The sequence below is a fragment of the Oryctolagus cuniculus genome, chromosome 17 (genome assembly GCF_051225735.1).
Source record: "Oryctolagus cuniculus isolate XC-2025 breed Fujian yellow rabbit chromosome 17, ASM5122573v1, whole genome shotgun sequence".
In the NCBI taxonomy this organism is placed as follows: Eukaryota; Metazoa; Chordata; class Mammalia; order Lagomorpha; family Leporidae; genus Oryctolagus; species Oryctolagus cuniculus.
This window is the reverse complement of record NC_142883.1, coordinates 52,649,908-52,671,414: the sequence shown is the minus strand read 5'-3', so window position 1 is coordinate 52,671,414 and position 21,507 is coordinate 52,649,908. Positions and strand designations below refer to the sequence as shown.

The 21,507-nt window shown below is 54.2% G+C and overlaps 2 protein-coding genes and 5 non-coding genes across 14 annotated transcripts; 3 read left to right on the top strand and 4 right to left on the bottom strand.

Annotated features, from left to right (window-relative positions):
- The first annotated feature begins 4,213 nt into the window (after window positions 1–4,213).
- BORCS6 (BLOC-1 related complex subunit 6) lies at window positions 4,214–5,951 on the top strand. Its single transcript, XM_008270754.4, has one exon. The coding sequence runs from the start codon at window positions 4,309–4,311 to the stop codon at window positions 5,344–5,346; it is 1,038 nt and encodes a 345-aa protein (XP_008268976.4). The 5' UTR covers window positions 4,214–4,308; the 3' UTR covers window positions 5,347–5,951.
- Window positions 5,952–6,649: 698 nt separating this feature from the next.
- TRNAI-AAU (transfer RNA isoleucine (anticodon AAU)) lies at window positions 6,650–6,723 on the bottom strand. The gene has a single exon. It is a non-coding gene; the product is annotated as a tRNA-Ile (tRNA).
- Window positions 6,724–7,130: 407 nt separating this feature from the next.
- TRNAT-AGU (transfer RNA threonine (anticodon AGU)) lies at window positions 7,131–7,204 on the bottom strand. The gene has a single exon. It is a non-coding gene; the product is annotated as a tRNA-Thr (tRNA).
- Window positions 7,205–7,426: 222 nt separating this feature from the next.
- TRNAS-GCU (transfer RNA serine (anticodon GCU)) lies at window positions 7,427–7,508 on the bottom strand. The gene has a single exon. It is a non-coding gene; the product is annotated as a tRNA-Ser (tRNA).
- Window positions 7,509–7,942: 434 nt separating this feature from the next.
- On the bottom strand, window positions 7,943–8,014 carry TRNAW-CCA (transfer RNA tryptophan (anticodon CCA)). The gene has a single exon. It is a non-coding gene; the product is annotated as a tRNA-Trp (tRNA).
- A 5,619-nt stretch (window positions 8,015–13,633) lies between these two features.
- On the top strand, window positions 13,634–16,899 carry TMEM107 (transmembrane protein 107). Of its 8 annotated transcripts, none has more exons than XM_008270755.5 (5): window positions 13,634–15,094; window positions 15,210–15,277; window positions 15,369–15,469; window positions 16,047–16,122; window positions 16,356–16,899. In XM_008270755.5, exons 1-5 carry the CDS (start codon window positions 15,008–15,010, stop codon window positions 16,423–16,425), a joined length of 402 nt encoding a protein of 133 aa, XP_008268977.2. In that variant the 5' UTR covers window positions 13,634–15,007; the 3' UTR covers window positions 16,426–16,899. The 8 variants fall into 8 exon arrangements, 7 of the variants coding, with proteins under 7 accessions (XP_008268977.2, XP_017204407.2, XP_089174461.1 ...); XM_017348918.4 differs by having other exon boundaries at window positions 14,654–15,094; window positions 16,047–16,143; XM_089318335.1 differs by having other exon boundaries at window positions 14,771–15,094; window positions 15,210–15,272; window positions 16,047–16,143.
- Window positions 16,900–17,000: 101 nt separating this feature from the next.
- On the top strand, window positions 17,001–17,135 carry LOC127489528 (U8 small nucleolar RNA). The gene has a single exon (XR_007917445.2). It is a non-coding gene; the product is annotated as a U8 small nucleolar RNA (small nucleolar RNA).
- Window positions 17,136–21,507: the final 4,372 nt, after the last annotated feature.

Genomic DNA, 21,507 nt, shown 5'->3' with positions numbered 1-21,507 from the left:
GGAGGTCTCTTCCCTCTGTTGCTGTTATCTCACACATGCCCCTGACCCCGGCTGTAAAAGCACTGGCAAATTGTCAAGCCAGAGAGGCAGGGTTTTTTTTTAGGGAGCTGTAGGGTCCTTCTGTCTCCTTTTCTCCTCACAAGTAAATGAAAGCTCTCTTCTAAGCAGCTCGCACTTGAGGATTGTTCGGTGGCACCAAGCAGAGGGAGCCCCTATCCCTTAACAATAAACAAACAGGAGTACAGTTTGTCTACTCCCCAAGCTAGGTTATTGCTCTTTCAATTCGGAGGCTACTTTGGGTCAAGTTCAGAGGCTGGATTAAGCCAAAGTTCTGTTGGTTCAGCATTAGGAAACTTCTTATTTCCTTTGTATTTTTTCCCCAACATTTTGAAACATAAAGACAAGGCTGGCATTGTGGCCCAGTGAGCTAAGCTGCTGCCTGCAGCACCGGCATCCCAGCATCCCATAGTGGAGCCAGTTCAAGTCTCCAGCTGCTCCACTTCTGTTCCAGCTCCCTGCTAATGCACCTGTGAAGGCAGCAGAAGATGGCCCAAGTGCTTGGGCCCCTGCTATCCCCGAGCGAGACCCAGATGGAGCTCTAGGCTCCTGGTTTCAGCCTGGACCAAACCTGGCCATTGCAGCCATTTAGGGAGTGAACCAGGATATATATATATATATATATATGTATATATATATATATATATATATATATATGATTCTAAAAGCATAAATGGGCATTGTGGGACAACAGGTTAATCTGTCGCTTGGGACCCAGGCATCACATATGGGTAAGCTTGGGATGGAGTCCTGCCTCCACTCTCCACTTCTGATCCATCTTCCTACTAAGGTACATCCTGGGAGGTAGCAGGTCCTCGCTCCCTGCCACACACACACAAGACTTGACTGGAGTTTCTGGCTCCTGGCTTTGGCCTGGCCCAGCCTTGGCTGTTGCAGATATGTGGGAAGTGAACCACCAGATGGAGGTTCACTCTCTGTCTTATCTCTCTTTCCAATTGAAAGAAAAAGATGTAAACAGCATTCTTAGCTCTCAGGCCTTATAGGAAACCAGGCAGGGAGCTGTATCTGGCCCGTGGGTCACGCTTTCTTGGCTGTGCTGCGGTAGCCACAGCGGCCGCCCCCATCGCCTCTCCTGGCTCTCCCCTGTGGAGTTGCAGCCACCGGAGGATGGAGGGAACCCATCCATCTCTAGCTCCAAGAGGAGCATCCCTGTTTCAGCCTGATCACTTAATTGTTTTAACATTTATTATTTTGGGTTTTAATGAACATAATAATTGTATATATTTATGGGACATGGTGTGTACAATTTGGTACATGCATATAATGCAGGGTTATTAAATGAAAATAATGAGCATTTGCAGCTTAAACGTGTCATTTTTTGGTGTTGGGAAACTTGAAACTCTTCTAGATCTTTATAGGATATACAGTGAACTGTGGCGAACTAGTCACTCTGCTGTACATAGAACAGAGCCAGGACAAATTCTGCTGCGGACCATGGCGGAGCCTCCATCTCGTGTGAGAAAGCTGCGGGTGCTGGCATCTCGTACTGGTAGTGCGAGGTGGGCTCTGCCTACGCGGTGGGAGGGTCCTCAGACACTGGGATACGGATCCTGGGCGGCCAAAAAAAAAAAAAAAACAGATGCTGAAATGAGGATTCGCAAGAGAAAGGTAAATGGCATTAATCACCACTGGGCCTCCATGGGGAAGCCCACTCGGGATCAAGAGACCCCCCACAGACAGAAGCCAGGCCTTTGCTGACAGCCAAAGACCCCGTAATCTCCAAAGTCCACTCAGTCTGAAGACCGTTATTGCACGAAACAGTTGATTCCGCTGCTGTCTTTGCTGGTTGCACACTTGTGCTCTGCCATATATGATGGAATGCAGGCGTCAGGGTGTATTTTCAGGACTCTGGGTGCAAGTGACAGAAACACATCCTGAATACATTTAAGCCAAAAAAGAGGGGGAATTAACAGCTTTGGTCGCTTACTTAGTAATTACTTAATGAACAGCGCCATCACTGGGGACACAGATGAGAACAACAGACGGGAAGCTCTGGTCTCAGAGAGCTCACATCACCCACGATCGACATGTCACAGCCAGGGCTTCGGACAAAAGTCAGGGACTTGCTTGGGAAAGTGGCTGTACTTTTTTAAAATGTGCTTTTCCTTTTTTATTTGAGAGATAGTGAAACATAGAGGGTCAGACAGATGTCCCAGCTGCTGGCTCGCTCCCCAAGCACCCACAAGGGTTACGGCTGCAGCCAGTAGCAAGGAACTCAATGTAGGTCTCCCATAAGGCACCAATTTCTTGAGTCACCACCACCATTGCTTCCTAGGGTCTGCACGGGCAGAAAGCTGGAACCGGGAGCTAGATCCAGTTATCAAACCCAAGCACTGTTACATGGGATGTGAGATTCTTAGAGATGTCTTAGCTGCCAGGTCAAATGCTGGCTTCCCCCTGACCCCACCCCATGGGGTTGGCGCTGGTAAAGCTACAGCCAAGTTCTGGGGCCTTGTACTGCCCCTGCCCTGAGTGTTGTGCCAGTCTGCAGTCAGAAGGATGAAGTATTCAGATTGGCCAGCTTGGGTAAAGGAGGTTGTCACCTCATCAACAGCTCACAGAGTGGGCCTGCGGGGGGTGGGGACAGGAGGGTCCCCTATACCAGGAGATGTTGGGTAGCGGAACATTCGTCCACGACAACCTTCAAGATGCATCTGCAATGTGTGCACATGCCCAATTCTGTCGCTATCACGTGAGGGTGCCATCCCCGGGCACCTGTCCTCCGTCTACACTGTCATCTATGACGGCAGTAATCCCAGCACCAGTTCCCTCCCATCACTCTCTTCCTATTTTCAAGGGAAGGTCTCCCGTGTTCTAAGGAATATCTACCCAGCCCAAAATATATGGCATTTTACTTTTTTAAGAGCAGAGAAATGTCTAGGGTTTTATCAAGCTGTGGGTGACTATAAGATACAACTTCAGGCCTGGTGAACAAGCAAGATACTATCAACAGGGTGGACTGGCCAGGACCCTGGCAGCCATGCGCCTGTACGCATGCACACACACACACACACACACACGTGCTGATGCTGGAAGTCTGGGGAGCTGCACTTTGAAATGCTGGCTTGCCTGACCTCTATCCTAATAAGAACAGCCAAGAAGAGTTAACACATTTTCTATTAAATACTGATATCTCAGGGCTTTGGCTATATTTTTGCAACAAACAACCCTTTCGTTGTTTGCTGTGCCTTTGCGCTTAGGAGAAATCTCCACTCCCTAACACGAACTACAAGGCCCTCACCATGTCGCCCCTGCCTGCTTCTTTAACCACTGGCTTGAAATCCTCCCCACCCAGGGGTCGCCTCTCCTTGCTCTCCAGTTCCTCGGGTCCATCAGGGTTGTCCCTGAACCTCTGGCAGCCCTGAAAGATGGCTGACCCTTTGCGGCTCTTTTTCAGTTAAACGTCTTCTCATCAAAGATGCCTTGCCTGACCCTTTAACCACCTAGTGTCTGCCCAGTCATTCGTAATCACAACTCTTCGCGTCCTGTTCCATGCTTATCAAAAGTTGGGGTCATTTCACGTGCTGGAGATTACATCTCGTGGCAAGAAGTACACACATCGTCCTCCAGCGAGAGAGATGTTGAGCGCGGAGGCATCAGGACACTGAGTACAGAAAACTCCTAGGTCCGTGAGTCGCAGTGGGCAGTTTAACGGCCAGTTCTGTCAACAAGAGATGATGGAACGATGCCCTTAGGCTCTGTTGAGAATGCGGGTTTCATCTGTCTTGGTCAACTGCGTGCAGTTCAACCCTGAACGTCCAAGCTGGAGATTTATATGTATTATAATATATAATTATATATATATATAATTTCCATCCCATCTAGGAACCTCAATCCTGGACCCCACTTGGTGTGTTTGCTCCGCAATCTTTGTGGGCGGTACGGTTCTGGGTGGAAAGACTCCGAGCCCCGCCCCCGCGAGACTCGCGTATTTCGGGACCTGGGCCTTTAAGATCTGCCCCCTCCACTTTCTGGGAGGGCGGGGCGGCGAGCGCAGCTGTCACCACCTTCTCCCCAGCCTGCCGGCTCTCACGTGTGCCGGGCTGTTCAATAACAGCTCTTCTTCCGGGACTTCCTGGTCACCTCAACCAATCAGCGCATTCTTCCTGTCCTTACCATTGTCAGCCCGCCGCCAATCGGTGCGCCTCTACCAACGCCCCTTAAAGGCGCCGCCGCTGCCTAAGCAGCCCGGCCGGACCAATTAGGAGGTTCCGGCCCCCCACCTGCAGTATGGAGTCGTCTCGGGGGCGGCCCGGGCCCGAGACGGACCTCCTGGCTTTGCCGGTCCAGCAGGCCGCGATCTTCCGCGGCGGACCGGGCCGAACGCCCTCCGAGCCGCCCTCAGGCCTTTGGGTGCCCGGGGAGGAAGAGGCCGAGAGCAGAGCGGGCTCGAGTCGCCACCCCAGGGCGTCCCCTAAGACTTCGAGCTGCGGCGGTGTGGTCCACCGGCCGGAACGCGAGGCTCGGCAGGACGAGCCCGGCCCCCGAGGGTCGCCGACTGGGCCCGAGTGCGACCCGCCCCTGCCCTCCCGGCACAGGGACCCTGAGCGTCCCCAGGACGAGCCCGCATCCGACAAGGTCTGCCGTCGGGGGAGCCTGGGAGACGGCGGGATGGATGTGGAGCAGCCGCCGCCGGAGGAAGACCGCGACGAGGAGGTGGAGGCGGCGGCTGGTAGGGCGGGCCGCTCGTTCTCCAGCCGCCTGCAGGACAGCCGCAGCCTGGACGGGCTGAGCGGAGCGTGCGGCGGCGGCGCGGAGTGCGCCGCGGGAGGCGGACGCCGCGCCACCATCTCCAGTCCCCTGGAGCTCGAGGGCACCGTCAGCCGCCACGGCGACCTCACCCACTTCGTCGCCAACAATCTGCAGCTCAAGATCCGTCTGAGCGGCGCCCCTCCGCCCCCGCCCCCAGCCCCTGCGCGGCCCTGCCCAGCGCCCGCACCTACTCCCGCCATCCCGCCCATCGACCCCGACGTGCTGCGGGATCTGGAGCGGCTGAGTCGGGAGCTGGGCGGCCGGGTGGACCGTCTGCTCCGCGGGCTGGGTGGGGCGGTGCAGGAGCTGACGGCTCTGAGCGTCGGCTGCATCCAGACCTACCGCGACGCCGTGGACTCGTTGGGCGAAGCCGTGGACATGAGCATCAAGGGCATGTACACCCTGCTGGCGCGCTGCGAGGAGCTGGAGAGGGCGCTGCAGCCCGTGCAGGGGCTGGCGCGCCAAGTGCGGGATATCCGACGCACTCTGGAGGTGCTCGAGGCCCTGTGCAAGTGACCACAAGGCCTGGACCCTAAGGACTTTCCAAGGAGCTCCGGCGGGAACTGCCTGAGGAGGGGAGGCCCGGGAGCTGGCGGCCCCTCCAGATGCGCGCGCGCGCGCTGAGCCTCGGGCAGGTGTTCATGGGGAAGCTCTCACGGTTCTTCTCTGCTTCTGTAGCTACCCTGTCCGTCCCTACCCCCCGTCCTCAGCCAGGGCGGCATCCCTGGGAACCCAGGGCATTAGGTCTCTGAAGGGGGAGGGAACATGACTCCCACTTGTGATCAGGAGAAGGGAGGGGAGGCGGCCCCAGCCCCCGCTGCGGTCACCCTGAATCCGGTGGCCGCATCTCAGGTGCCGGGGGCTGTGGGAGCTCCAGTGGTACCTTGGATGCACACCTGCCCTCTGGCCCCCCTTACCCTACCACTTCCCCAGCCGGAACCCCGGGTGGAACTCGGAGGGATGCTTTGCACGGCGGCGGAGGGGCTGAGGTGGGAGGCGTCTCACTGCTCTCAGGGTTCAGGTAGAATTGTTGCTGGTTTTGAGGCCCACCTGTTGTGCAGTGTTTGGATCAGTTTGGGCTTTCTGAGTTTTTGTGGAATTAAAAGTGCTGCTGCTGCTAAGGCTGAGCCTGTGTTTGTGCGGGTTGCAGGGGCCAAAGAAATGCAAAGGAGTATGGGCCTGGTTCTCGGGGCGGGTGCTGGGGGGTGGGGGGTGGGGTCCCAGGCTAGATGCGGGAGAGTACGGTCCCCGCTGTCGGCAGATCCGAGGGGAAATGTGAGATAAGGAGCATCACACACAGGGGCCTAGGGCCCAGTGAAAGCAGAGGTAAGCGAGGGTCTCTGGGGGAGGAAGAGAAGGGCTTGTCTTCTCCCGCCCTGATTGTACACAGTGGCCTGGAAGAGACTGGGAACAGCTCCAACTCCGTGCCTGACCCTTGCTGCTGATCTGCGCCGCATGTAACGGTCTGAGGCGCCTGTGTCCAAGCTCTCTACTGTCCACGCAGTAAGCTCAAGAGCCACATGTTGTGGTCCTGAGACTTAGAAACAAATCACACACCAACGGCAAAAGGAAGACCTTTCTCTCTGTCTCTCTCTCACTCACTGTCCACTCTGCCTGTCAAAAATAAAATAAAAACAAATCACACATCCGAGTTTTCTCTGAACTCCTCCGTAAGCCATGCCCACTTCGGACCGAATTCCAGCGTTTCTCTTTCGGTGTAAAATGCTTTGGGATTGGAAAGGTTGCTTTACTAATTTACTTCAAGTGCACGATTTGTAACTAAAAAACGATTAGAAGTAAGCTGAAAATGTAAGCCCACTGGCCCGTACGGGGATCGAACCCGCGACCTTGGCGTTATTAGCACCACGCTCTAACCAACTGAGCTAACCGGCCAGATGGCATTGGGTCTCAACAAAAAGGTATATAAACTTATATCATTGCTCCGCCCTCTGAACCCTTAAGAGTAGAACTGCTTGGGAAACGTGAGTGTAAAAAAAAAAAAAAAAAAAAAAAAAAAAACGAGAAATGGATTCGCTGAACACTTTCCACGAGTTAACAGCCAAGATTCGATACCGACAAGCACGGAAGCACAGATGATGTGACTGCAGGCAAATTCCGCATGCCCGAGGGACAAACGCACGCCACGACCACGTCCACGTCCTCGTCCTCGTCCTCACGCACACACGGTCAATAGGGTAAAATGCCTGAGAGCCCGCGAGGCGGATTCGCGGAGTGGGGACGAATGCCACTGACAGCACCGGGGCTCTTCCCAGCCTTCGCAAAAGCGAGAACACCCGAGGAGGCACCGCTGGGATTCGAACCCAGGATCTCCTGTTTACTAGACAGGCGCTTTAACCAACTAAGCCACGGCGCCCGCTTGATGGGAAGTGGCGCCATGTTTCCTTGGCCCGGTCAGGTCCGGGGAGGAGGATGGCAAGCACGTGGTTTTTGTGGTCGTGCGGGAAAATGTGGTCGCAGAGGGCGGGGAGAGAAGCAAGACACGAACGGGACCGAAACGCAGTGAATCTGGCGGAGGAAAGAGAGATCCTCGCGTTGGGAATTACAAAACGGAAAGCGAGCGCTCACGACGGCGCGCCGACGAGGATGGGATTCGAACCCACGCGTGCAGAGCACAATGGATTAGCAGTCCATCGCCTTAACCACTCGGCCACCTCGTCCACACGTCCGCCTCACTCGTTCTTCTCTCAGGCACCTGAACTCTGCCCGCCGCCTGCGGCACGCGCCTCCATCGTCAGTCAGGGCCGCGCGCCCGGGGGAGCCCGCCCGGCCCCGTGAGGAGAACGCGCCGCGCCGGACCCAGCGCCCGGCCCTGAGGCGCGAGCGCCCGCCCCTCCTCCCTCTGGGCTGAGCCCTCCGGGCCCGCGATCCCGCAGGGTCTCGGTACTGGATCCGTCGCAGACGCCCCGCGAGGCCGGCGGGCTCTTCCGACGGGGGAGGCTTCGCGGTTTGGCGCCACAAGACCCCTCCCCTTTCCGGCCCTTGAGAAGGAGCTGCACGTTCTCCGTGCTCCGGCGGCAGCGCTGGCGCTGGACCCCCAGTTGAAATAAAGGGGAGCTAAATAAAAAAGCGATTGAGGAACCAGAAAAGGAAGTGACCCCGACGTGATTTGAACACGCAACCTTCTGATCTGGAGTCAGACACGCTACCGTTGCGCCACGAGGTCGGCCGGCCAAGGCGGGGGACAGGTCCATTCATGACCACTGCGGCCTGGGCGTGCTGCAGGGGTCCTAAGGACCCAGATGCGCGAAGGCTGAGGGTCTCCTGCGTGGCGGCAGGGGTGGGGTGGGGGCTGCGTTTGCCCACCTGTCCCGTGGGTCCAGCCGAGCTTGGAGGACGAGCCGGTAGAGGGCTTGGAGCTGGTCCCCGGGCGGGTCACAGAGGTCGCAGCCTCACTGGGACGGCTCGCCCAGCACCGCGCTGCGGGACAGATATCGGCGGACCGTGGTGGAGCCAGGGTAGGGTCCAGGGGGCACCTGTGAGCGGCGGGACGTCGGCTCCCTGCTGTCCGCGCGTTGCCATCGCGGGCGGCGCGCTCAGCGGGACCCCACGCACCGTCCCGGCCTCGGAGGATTCTGATTCAACTCCTCGGGGGAAGGACGCCCCTGACACCCTATTGATAGCCTCAAACGTTCTTGGGGTGATTCGCACAGATCTTAAATGCGTGCTTCGACAACCGCGTACTCCTGTGCGACTCACTCCTTGAAGACACAGGACGGCCGCATCACTCTAGAAAGTTCTCTCGTGTCCGCTCCCGAGGGACGCCCGCCCCTCTGTGCGCGGCCGTAATTCCCATCGCCGTGGACGTTAGCGGTTTGTAAAGCTCCCCACGTGACACAGAGCTGGGCACTTGCAAGGAAGTCCACCTGCCGCCGGAAGAGGCCCCGGTGCTTCTAGAAGCTTGAGAGGGGCTCAGCCAGCCGGGGTGGAGGAATAAGCCATGGGGGATCCCACCATCTTCCAGGCCAGCCTGGAAGAGGCTCTCCTAAGGGTCCTCAGAACTCACTTCCCACTTCCGGCCCCCACATCCGGTCAGTTCCATTCTCCTTGGTGATTTTTCCAGCCGGCCCCTGCTCCCCATTCCCACTCCCACCCCCACACCTTCTCCTGCCAGATTATTTTTAAGACTCCTTTCTCACCTCCTTGCCTCCAGAGTCCGCAAAGAGAATAGTCTCTTTCAAAATGCAAACGTGATTCCACCAGGCCTTGGCTCAAAGTCAGACCTAATTTGTTGAGTGGATTCACAAGGTCAGACAGCAAGACCATTTGGCTCCGGGACAGTCCCTGAAAGCTTGGTCTCTGTCCCCGGTGCCGAATCAAAGTGACAAGGACAAGGCTGGAGGACAAAGGAAGGAGAAAGTTTAATCTCTGTGGACAGGGCCGGGAGCAGATTAGCAAACTCAAGCGCTACTGTACTGCTTAGTAAGAGCTGCGGGGGGGGGGGGGGGGGGGGGCTGGCTTCACAGAAATGCGGGAGGGGTGGCCCATTTTGGGAGTAGCTGTGGTCAAGGCCAACACCGCTCAGCCAGCTACCGAGAATGCCACAGCAGACTGCCACGTAATCCTTGTGAAAGTGTGCAGGTGCGGAGAGTGCCGGGTTGTCTGTAAGAGCAAGTCCTAAGAGTTAAAGCGTTCCCACAGCATGGGCAAACAGAGAAGCCTGTGGCCTGGCCTTGAAGCCTAACATAACATATGCTTTGTGATGGCGGCCTGGAAGCCAGCGTTTGGCTGGACTCAGTGGGAGCAGACTTGTGCACTGTGGTGAAATCTGCCGCCTCGCATTTGATTTTGCTGATTTCGCCGAGAACCAAGCCCAGCCTTTTTCAGATCACCCTGTGCCTGGTTACAGAACCATGTTACCAGAGTTCACATACGGGCTTTGCGGCTTAACTGGTGGTGTAACTTGGACTGGTTTTTCAACCTCCCCGTGCCTCAGTGACCTCATCCCTGAAATGGCAAAGATGGTAACACATCACTATGGTATCTGTCTGCTACAGATCACAGGCTCGGAGCCTGGCCAGTGGTGATCATGGAGCGAGAATTTGTTCTTAGTAATAGTACTATTGGGTCCTTGCCTGATCTTCAGCCACTCCCCCCTCACCACTTGTGCACAATGGTCCCTTGTCTCTATGTCATTATCCCTGCTATTGCATGATAATTTTTCAAGTCCTTACATGCCACTCAAGGCTCACCGTCCTCCCCACTTCTGCAAGAAAAGGCCCTTTGTCTTCTCTAAGAGAGCACTGAGAATTTTACATTTTAAGGGCAAGCGTTTGGTCTAGAAGTTAGGGCACCCGTGTCCCCTATCTGGATTTGTGTCCTGGCTCCCAATTCCAGCTTCCTGACAATGCAGAGCCTGGGGGGCAGTGGTGATGGCTCAAATAGTTGGGTCCCGGCCACTCACATGGGAGACCTGGATTGGGTTCCTGGCCCCTGGCATCAGCCTGGCCCAAATCCCAGGGTTCCCAGCTTTGGTCAGCACCATTAGAGATGTCTGAAACCAACGCAGTGGATGGGAACCCTTCTCTATAAATAAAACATGTTTAAAAGAGAGAAAATTGACATTTTGTTTCTTCGGGATGTCCTGTCCCTTTCTAGTAAGAAAGTAGGAAAAATGTATTCCTAGCACACAGCACAATTCCTGCAATGTGTGTTTCAGTAAGTATTTGTGAAGTTAAGGAGGGCTAGCTTTAGCAAGAGCAGGAAGTGGGCCACAGAGTGGCTTACAGAGGAAGGTTTGTGTGGGCACCTGAAGGACACGGGGTGAGGCGGATCATTTTGGTTGAAAGGGAAGTTGGCCCAGTGACTATGGTTACCGGGGACTAGGGACTCGATGTCTAGGCACAGAGTGGTCTGTGGCACTCTGTTGTTGATGCTTTCATTCATCCCCCTGGTTTCCACATTTTAGAAGCCATTAAGTAACCCTACTGCATGGCCCAATATGGCAGTCACTGGGTTGACTCTTCAATCTAGGGCTACCCGAATGAAACTTAATCTTAAAATCTCAGTCCCTAGCCGGCGCCGTGGCTCAATAGGCTAATCCTCCACCTTGCGGCGCCGGCACACCGGGTTCTAGTCCCGGTCGGGGCGCCGGATTCTGTCCCGGTTGCCCCTCTTCCAGGCCAGCTCTCTGCTATGGCCAGGGAGTGCAGTGGAGGATGGCCCAGGTGCTTGGGCCCTGCACCCCATGGGAGACCAGGAAAAGCACCTGGATCCTGGCTCCTGCCATCGGATCAGCGCGGTGCGCCGGCTGCAGCGGCGGCCATTGGAGGGTGAACCAACGGCAAAGGAAGACCTTTCTCTCTGTCTCTCTCACTGTCCACTCTGCCTGTCAAAAAATAAAAAATAAAAAAAAAAAAATCTCAGTCCCTCAGTCCCGCTAGCCTCATCTCAAAGTGTTCTGGTGCCACATGGAGCTGGTGGGCTGCCACGGTGGACACAGACAATGTGCACTCTTTCCTTCCGTCATCACAGCAGAGGGTCCGGAGCGCAAAAGCTTAGTAGGCTGAGGGCTGGGTCCCGTGGTCTTCAAGGTTATTTTTTCTTATTTGTTTTTCATTTTCAAGTTGTGGAGACCAACATTTAAGACCAGGATGAGAGGAAGTAACCCAAACAAGCAATCTAGAGGCACTGGACTTGGCTTCTGTCCAGGCTGTGGAAGCTGAGCTGGGCAGCACCGACCCCCTCTCTCACCTCCTCACCTCAAACACGTGGGCGTTGTTTCTACTGATCTCAAGGAACTTCCTGTCTGTGGTGCCCTGCTCCTCCTTGCAACACACACTCCATCCAGGGGGCCTTAAAGGGCTTGCATCCTGTGCCACCCCCACACCAACACAGAGGCTCTGCTAGGTGCTCAGGAAAACAGGAGGGTAAGTGAAGAAACAAACAAAAAGTATTTCAAGAGGAAAGAAGCAAGCAACAGTATTGAGTGCTGCTGAGGTGCGTTGTCATTGAAACCCCTTTGTCTAAGAGGTACAGGCGGAGAAACTGAGGCACAAGGTGATATATTTACCTGTTTGAGGTCTTAGAGCTTGTAACCCAGCCTGACTCGGGCATCTGAGCTCTTCACGGCCACACTAGTCCTTTAACTCTGTAATCACTTGATTGATGGCTTAGTTATTGTGTCTGTCTTAGGGAATATCTTAGCTCAGGCTGCTGTAACAACATGCTGCAGACCGGTTGGCTTAAACAGCAGACATTTCTGTCTCACAGTGGTGAAGGCTGGGAAGTACAAGATCAAGCTGCAGGCAGATGTGTTTCCTGGGGAGGCCTTGCTCCCTTCTCCCTGAGTGCTCACACTTGGAGAGACACATGTCTTCCTCAAGAGGGTCCTACCACCCTGACCTAATCTAAACCTAATCATCTCCCACCTCAAAATGCCGCCGCGTGAAGGGTTAGGGCTTTAAAACCAGGGCATATCCAAAAGTTCATGGAAAATGGAACTAAAAGATACTTTGATACAAAAAAAATGGAATCCAGGGATAGTTTGTTTTACTATGCAATTTGCATAAACTGGTTTGGCATACTTTCGTGTATCTCATAAAGGTATAGAAATCATAATACATGAAGAACACTTGTAACTCAACAGTGAAAAGACAAACAATCCAATTAAACAAACAAACAAAAAAAAAAAAAAAGAAAGAAAGAAGAAGAAGTTAAAGGGCCAGCTCTGTGGCACAGTGGGTTAAAGGCCCAGCCTGCAGCACTGGCAAACCATATGGGCGCCAGTTCAAGTCCTGACTCCACTTCTAATCCAGCTCCTTGCTAATGCACCTGGGAAAGCAGCAAGATGGCCCAAGTGCTTGGACCCATCACCCACAAGGGACACCTGGATGGAGTTCCCTGCTCCTGGTTTCCGCCTGGCCCAGCCCTGGCTGTTGTGGCCATCTGGGGGAGTTAACGAGTGGATGCAAGATCTTTCTCTGCCTCTTCCTCTCTGTAACTCCACTTTTCAAATAAAATAAATGCATCTTTTAAAAAAAGGTAGATTGAAATACACAAAAGATGTTAAAATCTATGTGGTCACCATGCTACTAAAAAGATCTAGTTGTGTTTGTAGGACACTACTGAACCAGGATTCTGAAAACTGGCAAATAATGAAAAAAAAAAAAAGGACCCATTTATCCTGCCTTTCCTGTATGACTCGTATCTCATGGAAAATTCTTACTGATAAAAGAATTCTAGCTGGTAGATGCAGAAGAGGGCTCGAATTAGGCCATCCCCATTTTGCAATCGCTATTGAAATCATGCAGTTAGGCAATGAGGACCCGTGGTACCATTAGGTGAGAATGAAGAATTTTATCACGGGTGGCTCAGCCTGACCGCACCCGAAGCCACCACTCAGACTTCAGCACCACAGACAGACAGACACACAGACAAGCAGGATTCCTGATGAGGTGAACAGAAAGTACAAACCATCCCTCGGGATGTGATCTTACGAGAAAACTGAATGACACATAGATCAACCATTAGACCTGACCATCAGTTTGCAGGAAACACAGGGCCAGGAGAGAATGAAATGACGCCACACGTGGCCCAGTATCTTCAGCAAGAAAAGAAAGAAGGTGAGGTGATGGGGAGGAGGGCAAACCCAAGATTAACAGAGATTTCAGACATGTCAGCCAAGTGGACTTTATTTGTACCCCAATGCACACGTGTGGGGTTGTGGTGGAGGGGAGGGGGCAACAAAGCTGACCACGTGCTGACAACTGTTGAGGCAGAGCAGTGGCCCTCCCAGGGGGTTGTTATACTGTTTCATTTTTACGTTGTGTTTGAAATTTCCAAGGATGCCAAAAAATGAAAAGTTTGCAAGTTCTTTTGTCACCAGTTCAAATGCTGAGATGCTGAATCCAGCCCTGGAGTGAGTGGCCACCTACGGGAGGACAGCTGGTCACCCGCAGCACAGCCCATGGCCACCAGCAGGCTCGAAAACGCAGGCAAGGAACGACTTTCTCTGAGGCAAGTTTCTGTGAACCAAGGTGTGGACAAGGACAAAGCAAACCTAGGCTGCCCACTCCCTGTTCATGAGTCCACACCTAAGGACCTGAGAACTCGGTTTGTACTGTCTAGCCCGTCTCCTAGGCAGAACGCCTACTGAGCCGAATGCTCCAAACCTGCAGCTGTTGAACGCAAAATCCTTGGGTCACCTTGACTCTCCTTTTTCCTCACCCACCCACAGGCCCCGAGCCAGACCCTCTCCCCAATCCTTCTGCTTTGCTCCATCGTCTTTGCTTCACCCTGTCCTTTCTGGATACTTCTATGGCTTCCTCGTTAGTCTCTCCATATTGCAACCTGGGTCGTGGAGAATACGAATCTGGCCACGTCGCGCCTGGTGGCTGCAAGGCCTGCCGCGACCACGCTCCACCTCCTTTTGGGCTGCCTACCACTAGGCTTTGCAGTGCAGGCTGACTTGAAGGCTGGGGTTACTCTCCTCCGAAGCGGGGAGGGAAGCCCCTTGGGTGTGCGCAAGCAGCAGGGGTCTTCCTGGAGCCCGTGCGGCCGGTACCTCGGAGACCCCGGAACCAGAGCTGAGCCTTGCGTCCCAGGCAGCTCCAAACCTCCTGTGCGGGACGCTTCGTCCACGCTCGCCCTGTCCAGTCCCGGCGGGGCCGTCCCTAGGCTGAGGCTGCCACCATCTTCTGCACTATGCAAATCCCTCACCGAACCCGGCAAAGATGTCTGGGGTGCTCCGACCACCAAGGGCTCCGTGACAACGGGCCTGCCGGACAAGGTAGGTCCAGTGAACGTTCCACGTTGGGCTCAGGGCACAAGGAAGCTACGAGGACGGAAAGGGAAGACCGCGTCTGAGCCTCCAACCTAAGACCGGCACGCCGGCCGCAGCAGTCCGCGAGCACCTCCTCCGCGGACAGGCCATTCCCGGCAATGCAGCCTGGGGCCGCGCCGCTCCGGACCTGAGCAGCCAGCGAACCCCCGGACGTAGTCCTCCGGTTTAGGAGGCTGGCGGCCGCAGCGGGGTCCCCGAACACGGCGCACTTGCACGACGGCGGCTCGAGAATTTACGGCTCTCGCGAGATCTTCAGAACCCGAGGCGCACGGTCCGCGTACGCAGTTACCAAGGCAACGGGGCGGCCCCTGAGGCGCGCGAAGGCCGCGGGCCGGGAGAGGTTTCCCAGCGCCGCCGCCCGCGGCCCTGAGGAGCATGAGCCGGATCTCGGGGCTCGTGCCCTCCCGCTTCCTGACGCTGCTGGCGCATCTGGTGGTCGTCATCACCTTATTCTGGTCGCGGGTAAGACCCACGGCCGCCACTCCGCGTCGCCATCTCGCCGTGGTCGCCGCGCCCACCCCGCCCGGGGTCTCAGCCGGCCTCTCTCACTTCCTTTCCTTTTCTGCCCGCTCCCCAGGACAGCAACGTCCAGGCCTGCCTGCCCCTCCGATTCACCCCCGAGGAGTATGAGAAGCAGGACGTGCAGTGAGCTCTTGGGGGGGTGGGGGTTCGAAGGAAGAGGCGGTGGGAGTCCCGGAGGCCGGGGGTCCTGAGCCGCTCCCCTTCCTCTCTGCAGGCTGGTGGCCGCCCTCTCGGTCACCCTGGGCCTCTTTGCCGTGGAGCTGGCCGGCTTCCTCTCAGGAGTGTCCATGTTCAACAGCACCCAGAGCCTCATCTGTATCCTTTCTGCCCCCACGACCCGTTTCCAGCGCGACTCCCTTCAGCGACCCCCTTCCCCCCCTCCCAGCCCCGCCTCTGCTTAGGCAGTGCAGGGATTTGACACAATCCTCAAACAGTTGTGGATGCCGCTGTGCACCGGGCCCTGGAGGTAAATGGGGGTGAGGCGGAGGCAGACACACACACACACACACACCCCCCACTATCCTCTAGGAGGGGGTAAAAGAGCCAAGGATTGAGGGAGGCGCTTGACTCTCCAGTTGCGGGCCTCCTGGTGGAGAGTGATTCCAGCAGAGAGGATCAAGTCGCTGTCCGCATTCCTGTGGGGTCCATGGGGGCCTGCTCTGACCTCCCCTCGGGGGTGCAGGCTGGCCCCTCCATGTGGGGTGAGGGTAGCCTGGGGTCTCGGCAGTGCAGGCTCAGCGCAGGCCGCTACACGTGGGCCTGTTAAAATCAGAAGGCAGGGCTGCTGACTCCCGCCGTCGCACAAGGCCTGGGAGCTCCACCACTGGCCTGCCATAGCCCGTCGCTGTTGTGGCCCCAAGACTTTCCTTGACTCCTGTGTGTCGCCCACAAGCCATCGCAGCGCACTGTAGTGCATCTGTAGCCCTGTCGTTCTTCATATTCGAGCGCTGGGAGTGCACCACGTACTGGTACATTTTTGTGTTCTGCAGGTGCGGTTAGCACCCAGTCTTGGGGGGTGGGGAGGAAGGCTCGCCCCATCCAGCTCTTCCCTGAATGTTTGAGACACCAAGACCACATCCTGTGGTCCTTTGAAGTCCCCCCTCCAATCCCACCCTCTACACTTCGGGGCTGGGATGTCTGGTTTGGAGATTCGGGTATTTATGTTGGAAGGGGGCCTGACCCCACCACCTGCCTTCCACAGCGCCCTCCCAGCTGTCACTGAAGTGGCATTATTCATCGCCGTCTTTGGGCTGAAAAAGAAACCCTTCTGATCATCCTCACTGCAAGAACGTGGAGAACAGGGCTGGGGGAGCCAGAAGCTCCCGTTCCTGGCAGGACAGCGTCGCCGCGCCCCGGAAACTGCTTCTGGTGGAGGATGTCGGTGTTGGGATAATTGTCTGGGATAGCGTTTTAGTCAGTGCTTTGTAATAAATAAAATCTATTTTATAATAAGATCAAAATTTATACAATTTTCAGGGAACAGTTGAGTTGGCCAAACTACTGCAGAGAGACTGCTTTCCAGCCCATAGAACAACAGGGGTCGCTTCTATTTTGGGTATTACGGTAGAGTGCTGGCGGCAGGGATGGGCGGAGATATGTAAATAAGATTGTGTATGCTCAGAACTCACGAGCACGTGAGGGAGCAGAGCATTCTGGGAGGAGTTAGTTTATTCCTTTTTGGCAATCGAATGTAAGAAGTTTTTTTTTTAACGTTACAAATAAATGTCGAAATATGATTGAAATAATTCAAAGCAACTGGGTTTCTCCGACTAACGCGTTGCGTATTCACCCTAGGTCTTAGGGGCATCTGCTCCTCTGAATATGGAATGGCCGGGGCGGGCCGGTATCGTCAGGTGGGATAATCCTTACCTGTTCCTCCTTTTGGAGGGCAGATAGAACATGATGATTGGAGTTCGCATGATGCGTGATTAGCGTCTCTGCGTAATCAGGACTTGCAACACCCTGATTGCTCCTATCTGATTCTTCCTGACGATCACCTTCATCTTTTTGGTTTGTGCTAAATGATAGATGTGGATTGTGGGAGAGTTGTTTTGGCTTGGGGTACACTGGTTTGTGTTCTGGTAGATAGAAGTTTCATTTTTTCCTGAGAATGTTTTCCTGCCGGTACTGTGTTTTTCCGTGCGCCTGCGTGATTCCTGTCCCTGGTGGTCTACTTTCTCCCCTCGGCCCACATTGGAAGCCCTGGAGAAACTCTTCACAATTTTAGCTAACTGCCCTGAGCAGAGCACATCTTTTGATTTCCTGTGAAATGGTGGTTCCTATCAGCCACCCTGGGTGTCACAAGTGTTTTATTTAATGGTCCTGGCAAGAAGGGTGGACTCCTCTGGTGGGTACCCCACCTGAAAACCTGACGATGCACCCCTGTTCAGTCTTGTCTGATGAGACCACCTCCTGAAGAAAGCTGTTAAAACGCATTGACACAATAGGACACTGTACAGATAGGCGAGTTTACAAGAGTCTACAGTTCTGTCATATAAATATTCTCAGGGTTCTGTGTAAGCTGGGAAGGTTTCTCTGTAGGTTTTTTAACCCAGAGTGGTGGAGTCCAAGCTGTTCCAAATAACCGAAAAGCGTCTGGTGTTGCCTTTCAGGTGCTGCCTCACACACATAACCTTTCCTTCTGCCCCCTGGCACTGCAGCCCTTCATCCATAACATTCATTCAGTGAGTGCTAATTGAGCACACACTGAATGCAGAAAGCCCTGAGCCCTGACCCCTACTCAGTCGACCCTGCTGTGGAACAGGGGTTACTTTGCTCAAGGAGGCAGGAGTGGTGTCAGTTCCATGAGAGCGTGACCGGAGCAGAGAGGAGTAGGAGACTTGATCTGGAGGGTTCCGTCCCGTCACAGTCTGCCTCTCAGTCCCACCCAGTGCAGTGCTCCGACCACCTTGGGGGAAATGACTGTTCTTCAGTAACTTTCTGAGCCAGGTGATAAACACAGACATTATTAAAATTTAATTATGTAAACTTACAGTTAAATATTTTCAACGAGATAATAAGTACTCAAAGCCCATTACTTCCTGATCATTTTACTATAAAATGTTCTTAAGGTTGACTGCATTTGTATGGTGGAAATACTGTATAATGATTTTCGACTGTGCATCTCTTCTCTTAGTGATGAGTTGGCATTGGTGGAAATCTATACACCAAAGAAATCGGCGGATGCTACAAATCAGTCCTTGTAGGTTGTCTGGATTTTAAGACAGAGATGGAGAAAAATATTAATAATGCAGATTAAACTTCAAAGTGTTATCTCTGCAACTGTCACATTGTGAATAGCACACAAATCTGAGAAAATATTCTCCCAGAATTTGAGAACTATTATCAGAGCCAATAAAGAAGTACCTGTGAAAGCAGTGAAGTCTCAACAGATAACATCATTGTTTCATTTTGTCATGAATGAAGATAGGAACCAACATTCACATTGGACTAAGCTTGTAGTTTGGATGCAACATTTATGAAATAATATATTAATTTTTGAAAGATTTATTTATTTTATTTGAAAGCAGAGTTACAGAGAGGCAGAGAGAGAGGTCTTCCACCCAGTGGTTCACTCCCCAGATGGCCACAACGGCCAGAGCTACGCTAATCCGAAGCCAGGAGCCAGGAGCTTCTTCCTGGTCTCCCACGGAAGTGCAGGGACCCAAGGACTTGGGCTATCCAAGAGGGCCATAACAGAGGCAGCTGCAGCAGTCTCCTAACCACACACTTCTTATCCTCATTGCAGACAAGGGACAGCCAGGAACCCCCCAGACCAGAGACTCTAGGAAGCAGGCCGCGGCGCTTGAACTGGCTCCCATATGGGATGCCAGCACTGTAAGTGTGGCTTTACCACTATACCACAGAAGAGGAATTTACAATAAAGAATATGGTACACTTTATTATTTGTAAATTCTGTACTATATGTATTTTTATCAGTACAGTTTATAATAAACGTACATATGTACAGAAATGCATACCGGTTTTGAGAGCTGGCTGTTAACCATTCGCCAGCACGCACACTCTGCCCCTGCCATCACCAGGGACTGCCTTGTTCCCAAATTCAGAGTCGCCGCTCAGACTCGAGCTCCACAGCTCTGAAGTGTTGACTTCGCCGCCTTCTGAACCTTCTCCTCCCTCGGCTCCGGAATAGTGCTGCCCCTGGCTTGAGTGCCCACGGTGCGTCCATCTCTGGGGACGCAGTACGGGTCTGTCTCCTCTGCTTGTCTCCTTGGGCGACTTCACCCACCTCTTGTCCTCAACCAACAATGTGAGCCCTCACCCTACCTTCCAGGTCCAAGAGCACTTTCTCCCCTTCTTGCCTGTGAGAGGGGCAGCAGGTCACCTACCCTCTCTCTGCCTCAGTTCCCTCATCCGTACTCCAGCAGTAGCTACCATGAACTCCTGTCTTGACCCAGACCAGGGGCTTTGCCGGTTAGCATCTCTATTGTGAAACTAGTGGTGTTCTAGAGAGGAGGGCTGCCGCGGAGATGGTAGAGAGGCTTCACCGTCTCCAACAAAGGCCTGCAGCCTGAACCCTGATCGGTGGCGCCGCGGCCTGCTTCCTGGGGTCTCTTTGGTCTGGGAGGTTCCTGGCTGTCCCTTGTCTGCAATGAGGATAAGAAGTGTGTGGTTAGGAGACTGCTGAGGCTGCCCCGGTGAACCTGTTCCTGCACGGGTCAGGGACCTCACTGACCTGAGAGAGCAGACGTAAGATCCAGCTTCCCATTGATGGGCCCAGGAGCAGTGCACGATGGCCCAAGTACTTGGGTTCTCGCCACTCTTGTGGGAGACCCGGATGGAGTTCCTGCATGAATGGTTTCAAATCTGATTGCTAACTCTCCGGGAGAAGTACCTGTAGGTACAGCAGAATTCTCCCACAGCTCAAGCTTTGTTCCAGGTGGTGGAGTTGGGGGAGGGGGAGGGCAAGCTGCCGATGCCTATCAAAGGGACCAAATTGGCTCCGGTTAGTTCACAGCAATATCTCTTCTTCGGTTGTTGAGAGGATGAGCTGGGATAATCCAGGTGCCTGTGTGGGGAGAGTTGACTTCCATCCTATCCCGGTGACATCTGTTGTCTGTCCCCGTTCACCACCGATCCTTTTTTATTTTTCTTCCTGGTAGCAGCACCCCCATTTTCCTTTGGGATTTTCCCATGTTGGCCACGAGGTCCAAGCCTGGCCAGTAAGAATGTCCCATTTTTCCCAGCCACAGTGATTGGCTGAGGCATGAACCTTGCCAATCCAGGACTTTTGCGGGAAGTTTTGGGAAAGAGGATCCTAGTCTGAGAAATAAAAGCACCCTGTGGAATAAAATGATGGAAACACCAGTGCGGTGACCGGCTAGGCCAATGGAAGACGTAAGACAGCCCAGACACAGGACTCAATATATAGAATTTAGTAGATGATAAGGAGGTTACTTAAAAATCAGTGTGCGTGGGGCTGGCATTGTAGTGTAACGGGTTAAGCCTCCGCCTGCAATGTTGGCATTCCACCCGGCCACATCCAGTTCTGGCTGTCCTACTTCCAATCCAGCTTCCAGCTAAAGCACCTGGGAAGGTGGCAGAGGATAGCTCAAGTCCTTGGGTCCCTGCCCCACAGATGAAACTCCTGACTTCGGCCTGGTCCACTCCTGGCCATTGCAGCCATTTGTGGAGTGAACCAGTGGATGGAAGATAATCTTAAAACAAAAAAAAAATATCAGTATTGGGAAGGTTTGGTGCAATGGTTAAGAGCCTGCTAGGGACACCCATGTGCCATATAGGTGAGCACCCATATCCCATTAGGTACGCTGGGCTCTGCTCCTGATTCGAGCTGAAAGACAGCTGATGGCTCCAGTACTCGGGTCCCAGCACCCATGTGGGAGACCCAGATTGAGTTCTAGGCTCCTGGCTTCAGCCTAGTCCAGCTCTGGCTGTTGTGGGCACTTGGGGAGTGACCCGACAGACCCGACAGATAGAAAATCTCACGGGGGTTAAACCGTCATTTGCAATGCTGGCATCCCATACTGGAGCACCAGATGGAGTCCCAGCTACTCTGCTGATGAGCCTGGGAAGGCAGTGGATGTGGCCCGAGGACTTGGTTCCTGTCCCCCATACGGGAGACCCAGACAGAGTTCCAGACTCTTGGCATAAGCCTGGCCCAGACTGTCTATTGAGACCATTTGAGGAGTCAATAGGCAGATGGTTGATCTCTCTCTCCCTCTCCCCTCCCCTCCCCTCCTCTCCTCTCCTCTCCTCCCCTCTCCTCCCCTCTCCTCTCCTCTCCCCTCCCCTCCCCTCCCCTCCCCTCCCCTCCTCCCTCTCCTCTCCTCTCCTCCCCTCCCCTCCCCTCCCCTCCCCCCTCTCTTCTCCTC